The 15,368-nt window shown below is 45.1% G+C and overlaps 1 protein-coding gene across 2 annotated transcripts in view; it reads right to left on the minus strand.

Moving 5' to 3' along the window:
* Positions 1-15,368, minus strand: part of LOC311115330 (max dimerization protein 3-like) — a 37,488-nt gene that overhangs the window by 14,470 nt on the left and 7,650 nt on the right. For both annotated transcript variants that reach the window (XM_084190522.1, XM_084190523.1), the window contains exons 2-4: positions 14,580-14,685; positions 12,811-12,840; positions 11,519-11,633 (exon numbers count right to left, since the gene is read on the minus strand). In XM_084190522.1, coding sequence (XP_084046648.1) covers positions 11,519-11,633; positions 12,811-12,840; positions 14,580-14,685 — 251 coding nt within the window. The remainder of the gene's footprint in view (positions 1-11,518; positions 11,634-12,810; positions 12,841-14,579; positions 14,686-15,368) is intronic.

Below are 15,368 nucleotides of genomic sequence, written 5' to 3' on the forward strand. Positions count from 1 at the left end.
AATGAGCTCCTACAAATATCGAAATTTACATGGTTTTTAGAGTGAAGTACATCGAAAAATAACAAAAGAAAACTGCAAGACTGAATAAGAGACAAAACAAGCAACAAACAAAGAAGAAAGGCTTTTGAAAAAGTAACTATTTTTCATATAATTGTAGTTATCTTAGCTAGCTGAATTGTTTACCCGTTGCTAAGCAGTTGCTAGGGAGTCTCCTGGAAGAAGCTAGCTAGCTAACAAATAATATCTAGTTAACAGAAGAAAAGAAAGACAAAATAAGGACAGAAGACAAAGGACATCAAAGTAAAACAGTCCTCTAAAAGACACAAGAGAGAATATTATATTAATATTATATATATAATACAAGAAACAACGCTTCTATTGCAGCGTTGCTATGGAAATTGTTTACCCACCAGACATCCAGACGGAGAAAACTAAGAAAAGTTTCAAAGGTTTGACGATCGGACAGAACCATGAATGCCTGTTTGCAGATCTTACCAGTTGCAAAACAAGAACAAATTTATTATTTAATACCAAACTAGGGCACATATGGAAAAGGGTTATTTACAACAATTTCCCTTTCTCAAAAAAGAGAGGCATCAAGGATGTCAGATCAGCATTTCTGAAGAAGCTGACCAGAGCAACACGTATTAAACAGTCAACTTATATAATAATGGAACTGTATTGATACAAGGCAATGATTCAAGCCTCCAGGCTTTTGAGAATATGTTTTCTACCCTAAAAGCAGAAGCTGAACTCATCTCAGAAACTGAGGAAAAAGTCAAGGAGGGAGATGGAGAAAAGCAGGCCCCAACGGTCTCTGTGACCCAGCAAGAAGCCCTCAGTGTCCCTCTACCTACCTCACCAGAAGCAGACAGAGCCAAGAACATGCCTACAACACCTGCCATGCAACGTTTCCACAACACCTTCTCTCTAGTTGAAGCAGAGGTCATAGAACTCAGAGAGAACAAGCTTCAAGAGGAGGACACTGTCCAGAAACTAAAAGAAGAGATGAAACAGTTCAGGGAGGAGAGCAGAGCATCTATTGCTAAATTAGAAAGCAGAATGGACAAACTGAGTCAGACAAATGATGACCTCCGATACCATCTGAGCACAACAACAGAGGAGCTAGAGCAGAGAGAGAGGTACATTGACCCCCTCAACCAGCAGCTAGTCAATATGTCCTCTGCATCTAGAGAACATGTCCACCAGCCTGGTACAACACAGGCAGAACCTGAGACCAGCATAACCAGCATGGCCTCCACCACACAGCCTGATGACACTGCACCCGCCTACCAGTCTGCTCCAGCCCAGATCAGCCAACCAGCGTCCCAGTCTGCTCCAGCCCAGTCTGCTCCAGCCCAGGTCAACCAACCAGCCTCCCAGTCTGCTCCAGCCCAGGTCAGCCAACCAGCCTCCCAGTCTGCTCCAGCCCAGGTCAGCCAACCAGCCTCCCAGTCTGCTCCAGCCCAGGTCAGCCAACCAGCCTCCCAGTCTGCTCCAGCCCAGGTCAGCCAACCAGCCTCCCAGTCTGCTCCAGCCCAGGTCAGAATACCAGTCTCCCAGTCTGCTCCAGCCCAGGTCAGCCAACCAGCCACCCAGTCTGCTCCAGCCCAGGTCAGAATACCAGTCTCCCAGTCTGCTCCACCCAGACAGTCACACACAACTGCAATCCTTATTGATTCAAATGGGAAGTTCTTGGTCCAGGAAAGATGATTCCCTAGACACCAGGTGTATAAGTTCTGGTGTCCTACAACTGAGAGTGCAATGCAGCTCCTCAGTCAGACCAGGATTGACACCCCCGACAACATCATCATCCACACTGGCACAAACGACCTTCGTGCCAAAGGTGAAAATGTATCTGGGGCAGTGAGAAGAGTGGCAGAACGGGCACAGGCTATGTTCCCAACAACCAATATAGTTGTGTCCACCCTCCTACCAAGAAAAGACTTCCCAGGACAGTTGATCGACAAAATAAATCGACAGATCACTGTGGACTGTGCCTCACTGCTCAACGTCAGAACGTCTCACCACCCCACTCTGACATGTGAACATTTATACGATAATGTACACCTTGATCAGGACAGTATCAGAACCTTTACCAAGGACCTAAAGGATGCAACACTTGGCAGGGACCCACACACCCATCACCCCAGCAGCAGAGCCCCCCTGCCCCACCTTCTGAAACAACAGTACCCCCACCATCCCCAGGAGAGAAGAGCCAGACACGGCTTATTACAGCACAGCTCTACAAGACCAGGCCCAACACAGCACAGATTTACCAGACCAGGCCCGCCTCAGGACAGCACGACCAGACCCGTCCCATCACAACACAGCTCTACTAGACCCGGCCCATCACAACACAGCTCTACTAGACCCCATCACAACACAGCTCTACTAGACCCCATCACAACACAGCTCTACTAGACCCCATCACAACACAGCTCTACTAGACCCCATCACAACACATCTCTACTAGACTCCATCACAACACAGCTCTACTAGACCAGGCCCATCACAACACAGCTCTACTAGACCCCATCACAACACAGCTCTACTAGACCCCATCACAACACAGCTCTACTAGACCCCATCACAACACAGCTCTACTAGACCCCATCACAACACAGCTCTACTAGACCCCATCACAACACAGCTCTACTAGACTCCATCACAACACAGCTCTACTAGACCCCATCACAACACAGCTCTACTAGACCCCATCACAACACAGCTCTACTAGACCCCATCACAACACAGTTCTACTAGACCCCATCACAACACAGCTCTACTAGACCCGGCCCATCACAACACAGCTCTACTAGACCCCATCACAACACAGCTCTACTAGACCCCATCACAACACAGCTCTACTAGACCCGGCCCATCACAACACAGCTCTTCTAGACCCGGCCCATCACAACACAGCTCTACTAGACCCGGCCCATCACAACACAGCTCTACTAGACCCCATCACAACACGGCTCTACTAGACCCCATCACAACACAGCTCTACTAGACCCGGCCCATCACAACACAGCTCTACTAGACCCCATCACAACACAGCTCTACTAGACCCCATCACAGCACAGCTCTACTAGACCCCATCACAACACAGCTCTACTAGACCCCATCACAACACAGCTCTACTAGACCCCATCACAACACAGCTCTACTAGACCCCATCACAACACAGCTCTACTAGACCCCATCACAACACAGCTCTACTAGACCCGGCCAATCACAACACAGCTCTACTAGACCCCATCACAACACAGCTCTACTAGATCCCATCACAACACAGCTCTACTAGACCCCATCACAACACAGCTCTACTAGACCCCATCACAACACAGCTCTACTAGACTCCATCACAACACAGCTCTACTAGACCCCATCACAACACAGCTCTACTAGACCCCATCACAACACAGCTCTACTAGACTCCATCACAACACAGCTCTACTAGACCCCATCACAACACAGCTCTACTAGACCCCATCACAACACAGCTCTACTAGACCCCATCACAACACAGCTCTACTAGACCCCATCACAACACAGCTCTACTAGACCCGGCCAATCACAACACAGCTCTACTAGACCCGGCCCATCACAACACAGCTCTACTAGACCCCATCACAACACAGCTCTACTAGACCCCATCACAACACAGCTCTAATAGACCCCATCACAACACAGCTCTACTAGACCCGGCCCATCACAACACAGCTCTACTAGACCCAGCCCATCACAACACAGCTCTACTAGACCCCATCACAACACAGCTCTACTAGACCCCATCACAACACAGCTCTACTAGACCCCATCACAACACAGCTCTACTAGACCCCATCACAACACAGCTCTACTAGACCCCATCACAACACAGCTCTACTAGACCCCATCACAACACAGCTCTACTAGACCCCATCACAACACAGCTCTACTAGACCCGGCCCATCACAACACAGCTCTACTAGACCCCATCACAACACAGCTCTACTAGACCCCATCACAACACAGCTCTACTAGACCCCATCACAACACAGCTCTACTAGACCCCATCACAACACAGCTCTACTAGACCCCATCACAACACAGCTCTACTAGACCCCATCACAACACAGCTCTACTAGACCCCATCACAACACAGCTCTACTAGACCCCATCACAACACAGCTCTACTAGACCCGGCCCATCACAACACAGCTCTACTAGACCCCATCACAACACAGCTCTACTAGACCCCATCACAACACAGCTCTACTAGACCCGGCCCATCACAACACAGCTCTACTAGACCCCATCACAACACAGCTCTACTAGACCCCATCACAACACAGCTCTACCAGACCCCATCACAACACAGCTCTACTAGACCCCATCACAACACAGCTCTACTAGACTCCATCACAACACAGCTCTACTAGACCCCATCACAACACAGCTCTACTAGACCCGGCCCATCACAACACAGCTCTACTAGACCCCATCACAACACAGCTCTACTAGACCCCATCACAACACAGCTCTACTAGACCCCATCACAACACAGCTCTACTAGACCCCATCACAACACAGCTCTACTAGACCCCATCACAACACAGCTCTACTAGACCCCATCACAACACAGCTCTACTAGACCCCATCACAACACAGCTCTACTAGACCCGGCCCATCACAACACAGCTCTACTAGACCCCATCACAACACAGCTCTACTAGACCCCATCACAACACAGCTCTACTAGACCCCATCACAACACAGCTCTACTAGACCCGGCCCATCACAACACAGCTCTACTAGACCCCATCACAACACAGCTCTACTAGACCCCATCACAACACAGCTCTACCAGACCCCATCACAACACAGCTCTACTAGACCCCATCACAACACAGCTCTACTAGACTCCATCACAACACAGCTCTACTAGACCCCATCACAACACAGCTCTACTAGACCTGGCCCATCACAACACAGCTCTACTAGACCCCATCACAACACAGCTCTACTAGACCCCATCACAACACAGCTCTACTAGACCCCATCACAACACATCTCTACTAGACCCCATCACAACACAGCTCTACTAGACCCGGCCCATCACAACACAGCACTGACCACTACTCCAGGGTTGAGCAGAACACTGTCCTTCGGAGAAGTGGACCACATGATGCAGTCCACACCATGTATCATTCAGATCATCAGCCTACATATGCTGAGGTAACCTCTGGCAAAAGACACCTAGAGCTATCAGAGATAGGAGAGGTGCGCCAACTACTGCATCTAATATGCAGACTACTGGGATAGACAGACCCTTTCATTCACACACACACACACACACACACACACACACACACACACACACACACACACACACACACACACACACACACACACACACACACACACACACACACACACACACACACACACACACACACACACACACACACACACACACACACACACACAGGGTTGCAGATTGCATTGCATTGTACTTATTTTTTGGGCCATTCTTATTAAGTTGTTTACAACTATCCTTTATTTTATTGGCACTGGTATTATAATAATAGTGATGTATAATTGTATGTATGTATGTATGTATGTATGTATGTATGTGTATGTATGTATGTATGTATGTATGTATGTATGTATGTATATATATATATATATATATATATATATAAATAATTATTATTATTTATTTTTTATTTTTTTCAATGTACTTTACTCAAACCAGTGAATATCACTTATTATAAATGAGATCATTAACTATCAGCTCTTGGAATATCCAGGGCCCGTACTCTTCACATTTTGGTTATAAAACAACAAATCCAGAATTTCTTAAAAACATCAAGGGACAGGACATCATAATCCTACTGGAAAGATGGTGTCGTGGAGACATAGGTACTCAGTGTCCCTCAGGCTATAGAGAAAGTTTACTAACATCAATCAAACATAAAAATGTTAAACAGGGCCGAGACTCAGGTGGAATCATCATTTGGCATAAGCAGGACTTAGCACTGAATGAAATGAAAAAAGGTACTAATCACATTTGGTTAAAACTTAACAAAGGTACAGTCTATTGTGACAATGATGTATGCATATGTGCAGCTTATGCTCCTTCAGATTCATCATATTATGATGATCAGTTTTTTGACAATCTCCATACAGAAATCATTCAATTTTAGGCAGAGGGTAAAGTGCTTCTTTGTGGAGATTTCAATGTAAGAACAGGTTCTGAGCCTGACTACACTGATGCGGGAGGTAACCACTACATATTGGGACACCCCTCCTTGTACAGTAGCCCAATTACTGAACAAAAATGGGAAGGAGTTAGTGCATCTCTGTCGAGCCTTAGGCCTGTACATGCTTAATGGTAGAATCAGAGGGGACTCTTTAGGTCGGTTTACTTACTGCTCAGCTCTTGGGACAAGAGTAGTCGATTATGCCATCACTGACATTGACCCCTCCTCCATTAGTGCATTCACTGTCAGACCACAGACACCATTGTCAGATCAACGTGTTTCTGAAGAAATTAAACAGCAATATTCATTCGAAAAAACAGCCCAATAAACTCTACAACATGAACCAATTGTACAGATGGGCTCAAAACAGTGCAGAGAGATTAATTGAAACATTGAACTCAAATGAAATGATGAACTCTATACAGTTTTTCAATAACTCACAATAACAAAACAATAAAGAAGGTGTCAATTCGGCTACTCAAAACATAAATAGCATTTTCCAAAAAGCAGCATCGAAAGCAAATTTGAGAAAACCAAAGAAATGCAACATCAGAAACAAAAAACTAAATGTTTCTGAAAAATGGTTTGATAGCGAATGTAAAAAATTTGAAAACACCTAAGACAAATGTCAAATGAAAAACATAAGCAGCAAAACAACCCAGATCTACACTGAATACTTTGAAACTCTGAAACAGTATAAACATACACTAAAACGCAAGAAATTGAATTATACCAATAAGACACTTGATGAAATTGAAAGTGCAATTGACCAAAATCAGTTCTGGGACATGTGGAACAATTTAAGCATGACAAAGCCACAAGAATTAGCCATACAAGATGAAGGAATTTGGAAAACTTATTTTGATAATCTATACAAAAACATCCCACAAAAAGACTTACAACAGAACCAATTAGAAATTCAAGAAAAATTGATCATCCTTGAATCAGTCATTAAAAACAACCAAAATCCATTAGATTACCCAATAACCCAACAAGAACTAAATGAAAAGCTCAAATCTATAAAATCAAAAAAGGCTTATGGTCTAGATAACATCAGAAATGAAATGCTGAAAAACAGCACACCTGAGTTGCAAAATGCTGTGCTTAAATTGTTCAACATAGTTTTAACTTCTGGCTGCTTCCCTGATGTCTGGAACCAGGGGCTCATCTCCCCTATCCACAAAAGTGGAGACAAATCAGACCCCAATAATTACAGGGGAATTTGCGTAAACAGCAACTTGGGAAAGGTTTTCTGTAGCATTTTGAATTCAAGAATTCAAACCTTTCTTCAAGAAAAAAATGTAATAGGTAAATGTCAAATTGGCTTTCTCCCCAACCATCACACTACTGACCATATATACACCTTACACACACTAATTAATAAACACGTCCACCAAAAAAAGAGGGCAAAATCTTTGCTTGCTTTATTGACTTTAAAAAAGCATTCGATTCTATTTGGCACGAAGGGCTATTCTACAAAATTCTCCAAAGTGGGCTTGGTGGTAAGGTGTATGACTTAATAAAATGTATGTACACAGAAAACAAGTGTGCAATAAAAATCAAAAACCAAAGAACATAATTATTTTCACAATGTTGAGGTGTGAGACAAGGCTGCAGTTTGAGTCCAAATCTTTTCAACATTTATATCAATGAATTAGCAGACATGTACCATTCTCCAGCCCCAGGACTCACACTATTTGACACAGTGGTAAAATACCTGCTATATGCTGATGACTTGGTACTTCTATCACCAACCAAAGAAGGTCTTCAACAGAACCATAACATTCTAGAGCAATATTGCCATAATTGGGCCCTGGCAGTACATTTCAAAGAAACTAAAATCATGATTTTCCACAAAAATAACAGATGTCAGAAACACAAATATAAATTCACCCTGAACAACACCATAATTGAACACACAAAAAATTACACATACCTTGGTCTGACCATATCTGCATCGGGAAACTTTAATATGGCAGTGAATGCACTCAAAGAAAAAGCCCGCAGAGCATTGTATACAATAGAAATGTAATTATTCAAAATCAACATCCCAATTACGGAAGTGAGGTTTGGGGGCCACTCAATAAACTGGACTTTAAAATGTGGGACAAACATCCAATTGAAGCCCTACATGCAGAATTCTGTCGGAATATTCTTCAAGTCCAGAGAAATACACCAACTAATGCATGTAGGGCAGAATTGGGCCGCTTTCCAGTAGTAATGAAAATACAGAAAAGATCATTAAAATTTTGGCTACATCTAAATCCAAAGTCCAAATTCAAGTCTGCAATTTAAAGCACTTCAAACCCAAGAGCTGAGCCCAGAAACGAGCCCTCTCAGTCAGCTGGTGTTGGACCGAACCAACCAAGCTGACACCAGCACTGCTTCAAAAGAAAGAATTCCAATGAACAAAATCATGAACCAATCAAAGGACAACATTGGAAAAACGAAACAAAATCCCAAAGCCGACTAAATTGCTATCTGACCCTAAACAGAGAATATGAATTGGCTGATTATCTCTACTCTGTCAGAGATACGAAGCAGAGACAGATCCTTACCAAGTACAGGCTGAGTGACCACCAATTGGCAATAGAATCCGGCAGACATAAAAAGACATGGCTACCCAAAGAGGAGCGTATATGTGGTCACTGCACGACAGGGGAGGTAGAAACAGAGATGCACTTTCTCCTTTACTGTGATAAATATTCCTCACAAAGAGATTCATTATTCACAGAAATGACTACATTTATTCCAAATTTTAACTTATTAAACCCAGAGGAAAAACTAAAAATACTCATGGGTGAAGGAGCAATGGCTCCTCTTGCAGCCAAATATGTATTTGCCTGCCATAGCCTGAGGGACACTGAATAATAACATCTGCATAGTAAATAGTAACGTACTTATTATTGTTGTTATTGCTATTATTGTTATTATCATTATTATTGTTGTTTATCATTCCAAATAGTAGTGGTATGGGTGGTAATGGTAATGATGGCAGTTCAATGATGGTGGTGGTAGTAGTGGTAGTAATGATGATGGTAGTAGGGGTGATGGTAATGATGGCAGTTTAATGATGGTGGTGGTAGTAGTGGTAGTAATGATGATGGTAGTAGGGGTGATGGTAATGATGGCAGTTTAATGATGGTGGTGGTAGTAGTGGTAGTAATGATGATGGTAGTAGGGGTGATGGTAATGATAGCAGTTTAATGATGGTGGTGGTAGTAGTAGTAGTAATGATGATGGTAGTAGGGGTGATGGTAATGATAGCAGTTTAATGATGGTGGTGGTAGTAGTGGTAGTAATGATGATGGTAGTAGGGGTGATGGTAATGATAGCAGTTTAATGATGGTGGTGGTAGTAGTGGTAGTAATGATGATGGTAGTTGTAGTACTGATATAATGGTGAAGATGACCGTTATTTAGTTATAAGTTAGTTATAGTTTCATTTTCCATATTTAGATTTGTATATTTATTACATTTCTACTATTGACTGTTAACATTTTATTGTTATTATTTACTACCATCTGATATTATTATTTGTTATTGTTTATAATTGTATTATTGAATACATTGTTGCTTTGGCAATATTGACACAATGTTTTTCATGCCAATAAAGCAGCTTGAATTTGAACATTTGAGAGAGATGAGTACAGTTATACACCGAGAGAGAGAGACGAGAGAGAGAGAGAGAGAGAGAGAGAGAGAGAGAGAGAGATGAGTACAGTTAGAGAGAGAGAGAGAGATGAGTACAGTTAGAGAGAGAGAGAGAGATGAGTACAGTTAGAGAGAGAGAGAGAGATGAGTACAGTTAGAGAGAGAGAGAGAGATGAGTACAGTTAGAGAGAGAGAGAGAGATGAGTACAGTTATACAGAGAGAGAGCGCGCATGCTAGCAGATAGCCATAGACTTCCAGTCATTGTGCTAACGCCAGTTAGCATTGGCTTGTGAAACGACCTCTAACTTCCTTTATACAGGATGCAGAGACATAAACATGATATCCACGAGTTCATCTGACTCTGGGGAAGTAGACAAAGGTCTCATTGTCAAAATCCCAAAGTATCCATTTAAGGGTAGTGTTTAGGGGCTAGGGGCTAGGGTAGTGTTTAGGGGCTAGGGGCTAGGGTAGTGTTTAGGGTTAGGGTAGTGTTTAGGGTTAGGGGCTAGGGTTAGGGTAGTGTTTAGGGTTAGGGGCTAGGGTTAGGGTAGTGGTTAGGGTAGTGTTTAGGGGCTAGGGTTAGGGTAGTGTTTAGGGGCTAGGGGCTAGGGTAGTGTTTAGGGTTAGGGTAGTGTTTAGGGTTAGGGGCTAGGGTTAGGGTAGTGTTTAGGGTTAGGGGCTAGGGTTAGGGTAGTGTTTAGGGGCTAGGGTTAGGGTAGTGTTTAGGGTTAGGGGCTAGGGTTAGGGTAGTGTTTAGGGGCTAGGGTTAGGGTAGTGTTTAGGGTTAGGGGCTAGGGTTAGGGTAGTGTTTAGGGGCTAGGGTTAGGGTAGTGTTTAGGGGCTAGGGGCTAGGGTAGTGTTTAGGGTTAGGGTAGTGTTTAGGGTTAGGGGCTAGGGTTAGGGTAGTGGTTAGGGGCTAGGGGCTAGGGTAGTGGTTAGGGTTAGGGTAGTGTTTAGGGTTAGGGGCTAGGGTTAGGGTAGTGGTTAGGGTAGTGTTTAGGGGCTAGGGGCTAGGGTAGTGTTTAGGGTTAGGGGCTAGGGTTAGGGTAGTGTTTAGGGGCTAGGGTTAGGGTAGTGTTTAGGGCTAGGGTTAGGGTAGTGTTTAGGGGTAGGGTTAGGGTAGTGTTTAGGGGCTAGGGTTAGGGTAGTGTTTAGGGGCTAGGGTTAGGGTAGTGTTTAGGGTTAGGGTAGTGTTTAGGGTTAGGGGCTAGGGTTAGGGTAGTGGTTAGGGTAGTGTTTAGGGGCTAGGGTTAGGGTAGTGTTTAGGGGCTAGGGTTAGGGTAGTGTTTAGGGTTAGGGTAGTGTTTAGGGTTAGGGGCTAGGGTTAGGGTAGTGGTTAGGGTAGTGTTTAGGGGGTAGGATTAGGTTAGTGTTTAGGGTTAGGGTAGTGTTTAGGGTTAGGGGCTAGGGTTAGGGTAGTGTTTAGGGTTAGGGGCTAGGGTTAGGGTAGTGTTTAGGGTTAGGGGCTAGGGTTAGGGTAGTGTTTAGGGTTAGGGGCTAGGGTTAGGGTAGTGTTTAGGGTTAGGGGCTAGGGTTAGGGTAGTGTTTAGGGGTTAGGGTAGTGTTTAGGGTTAGGGTAGTGTTTAGGGTTAGCTGGGTGTTAATCTTACCTTGATGTGTGTCTGAGCCCGCCTCAGCAGGTTAAGGGTGGTGTACCTCATGGAGTCAGACAACTGGGGAACCTGCTGCTTCAACTGCTCCAAGTGGTGCCTCAACTGGGCCCGTCTGTTACAACAACACAATAAAACCCTGTCTGTTACAACAACACAATAAAACCCTGTCTGTTACAACAACACAATAAAACAATGCCTCAACTGAGCACGTCTGTTACAACAACACAATAAAACAATGCCTCAACTGAGCACGTCTGTTACAACAACACAATAAAACAATGCCTCAACTGAGCCCGTCTGTTACAATAATATAACTATTCGTAAACTAGACCCTGCCATAGACTAGTGTCCTGTCCAGGGGGTGTACTTGTACATTAAGCTGCCTCACTCTACAGAAACAGGAGATAGACTCCTGCCCTACGGGCCGTTCTGGTTCACTCTGCAGAAACAGGAGATAGACTCCTGCCCTATGGGCCGTTCTGGTTCACTCTGCAGAAACAGGAGATAGACTCCTGCCCTATGGGCCGTTCTGGTTCACTCTACAGAAACAGGAGATAGACTCCTGCCCTATGGGCCGTTCTGGTTCACTCTACAGAAACAGGAGATAGACTCCTGCCCTATGGGCCGTTCTGGTTCACTCTACAGAAACAGGAGATAGACTCCTGCCCTATGGGCCGTTCTGGTTCACTCTACAGAAACAGGAGATAGACTCCTGCCCTATGGGCCGTTCTGGTTCACTCTACAGAAACAGGAGATAGACTCCTGCCCTATGGGCCGTTCTGGTTCACTCTACAGAAACAGGAGATAGACTCCTGCCCTATGGGCCGTTCTGGTTCACTCTGCAGAAACAGGAGATAGACTCCTGCCCTATGGGCCGTTCTGGTTCACTCTACAGAAACAGGAGATAGACTCCTGCCCTACGGGCCGTTCTGGTTCACTCTACAGAAACAGGAGATAGACTCCTGCCCTACGGGCCGTTCTGGTTCACTCTACAGAAACAGGAGATAGACTCCTGCCCTACGGGCCGTTCTGGTTCACTCTACAGAAACAGGAGATAGACTCCTGCCCTACGGGCCGTTCTGGCTCAGACAAGGCTACTTACTTTATTTAATAATCTGTTTTTTCTAACGAACAACAGAAAAACACGCTGAGTGTTCAGTGGCTCTTTAAGAGTTATCTTTAGTTGTATACCTGTGTTGTTACTTTTATAATTAGGAATGTGCTAACGGAAATCTAGACAGTGGTTGTCAAAGGTAGAATGTCACAGGACTGATAGAATGGCCCTTTACCTGTGCTTCTCCAACTCATTATGGACAGTCCTGTGAACATAGAAGCACCATTAATTATTAGTGAGTTTATAAAGCACTAACGCACAAGTCATTATCATGTTATTACAGATGAAAAACAAGTCGAACACACTTACGTGTGACACAGTATTTCAGATACATAATATATCATTTCAACAACAAAAAGTAGACTAGTCAGCACACATTCTTCAGTGCAACCAAATGCTGACTACAGCCACACCCCGTCCCTAGCTAGCTGTCAGACAAACAGACTAGTGGTTTCAGAGAGCCACACCCCGTCCCTAGCTAGCTGTCAGACAAACAGACTAGTGGTTTCAGAGAGCCACACCCCGTCCCTAGCTAGCTGTCAGACAAACAGACTAGTGGTTTCAGAGAGCCACACCCCGTCCCTAGCTAGCTGTCAGACAAACAGACTAGTGGTTTCAGAGAGCCACACCCCGTCCCTAGCTAGCTGTCAGACAAACAGACTAGTGGTTTCAGAGAGCCACACCCCGTCCCTAGCTAGCTGTCAGACAAACAGACTAGTGGTTTCAGAGAGCCACACCCCGTCCCTAGCTAGCTGTCAGACAAACAGACTAGTGGTTTCAGAGAGCCACACCCCGTCCCTAGCTAACTAGCTGTCAGACAAACAGACTAGTGGTTTCAGAGAGCCACACCCCGTCCCTAGCTAGCTGTCAGACAAACAGACTAGTGGTTTCAGAGAGCCACACCCCGTCCCTAGCTAGCTGTCAGACAAACAGACTAGTGGTTTCAGAGAGCCACACCCCGTCCCTAGCTAGCTGTCAGACAAACAGACTAGTGGTTTCAGAGAGCCACACCCCGTCCCTAGCTAGCTGTCAGACAAACAGACTAGTGGTTTCAGAGAGCCACACCCCGTCCCTAGCTAGCTGTCAGACAAACAGACTAGTGGTTTCAGAGAGCCACACCCCGTCCCTAGCTAGCTGTCAGACAAACAGACTAGTGGTTTCAGAGAGTCACACCCCGTCCCTAGCTAGCTGTCAGACAAACAGACTAGTGGTTTCAGAGAGCCACACCCCGTCCCTAGCTAGCTGTCAGACAAACAGACTAGTGGTTTCAGAGAGTCACACCCCGTCCCTAGCTAACTAGCTGTCAGACAAACAGACTAGTGGTTTCAGAGAGCCACACCCCGTCCCTAGCTAGCTGTCAGACAAACAGACTAGTGGTTTCAGAGAGCCACACCCCGTCCCTAGCTAGCTGTCAGACAAACAGACTAGTGGTTTCAGAGAGTCACACCCCGTCCCTAGCTAGCTGTCAGACAAACAGACTAGTGGTTTCAGAGAGCCACACCCCGTCCCTAGCTAGCTGTCAGACAAACAGACTAGTGGTTTCAGAGAGCCACACCCCGTCCCTAGCTAGCTGTCAGACAAACAGACTAGTGGTTTCAGAGAGCCACACCCCGTCCCTAGCTAGCTAGCTGTCAGACAAACAGACTAGTGGTTTCAGAGAGCCACACCCCGTCCCTAGCTAACTAGCTGTCAGACAAACAGACTAGTGGTTTCAGAGAGCCACACCCCGTCCCTAGCTAGCTGTCAGACAAACAGACTAGTGGTTTCAGAGAGCCACACCCCGTCCCTAGCTAGCTGTCAGACAAACAGACTAGTGGTTTCAGAGAGCCACACCCCGTCCCTAGCTAGCTGTCAGACAAACAGACTAGTGGTTTCAGAGAGCCACACCCCGTCCCTAGCTAGCTGTCAGACAAACAGACTAGTCAGCTATGGTTATATAATCACCTGTTACTACCGGCAACCTGCAGCTTCTTGTTCTTCTGCTTACTCTTCTTATCAGAGTCCCCTGGGCAGTAGAAGGGCAAGGCTGATGCATAGCCATGTTCTGCCTCTGGGGGGGGACACAGAGAGACAGAGAGAGGGAGAGAGAGAGAGAGAGAGAGACAGAGAGAGAGAGAGAGAGAGGGAGAGAGAGACAGAGAGAGAGGGAGAGAGGGGGAGAGAGAGAGAGAGAGAGAGAGAGAGAGAGAGACAGAGAGAGAGAGAGAGAGAGAGAGAGAGAGAGAGAGAGAGAGAGAGAGGTAATGTAATGGTGAGGATGACAGTTAGTTATTAGTTAGTTATAGTTTCATTTTCCATGTTTAGCCTTTTCTATTTATTATATTTCTACTATTGACTGTTAACATTTTATTGTTGTTGTTTATTATTATTGTTTACTACCGTTTTATATTATTATTTGTTATTCTTTATTATTTTATTACAGTGTAATATATATTAACGAATTGGCGAGGGCACTAGAACAGTCTGCAGCACCCAGCCTCACCCTACTAGAATCTGAAGTCAAATGTCTACTGTTTGCTGATGATCTGGTGCTTCTGTCACCAACCAAGGAGGGCCTACAGCAGCACCTAGATCTTCTGCACAGATTCTATCAGACCTGGGCCCTGACAGTAAATCTCAGTAAGACAAAAATAATGGTATTCCAAAAATGGTCCAGTTGCCAGGACCACAAATACAAATTATATCTAGACACTGTTGCCCTAGAGCACACAAAAAACTATACATACCTCGGCC

Source organism: Coregonus lavaretus (assembly GCF_964263955.1).
Source record: "Coregonus lavaretus genome assembly, contig: HAP1_SCAFFOLD_760, whole genome shotgun sequence".
Lineage (NCBI taxonomy): Eukaryota > Metazoa > Chordata > Actinopteri > Salmoniformes > Salmonidae > Coregonus > Coregonus lavaretus.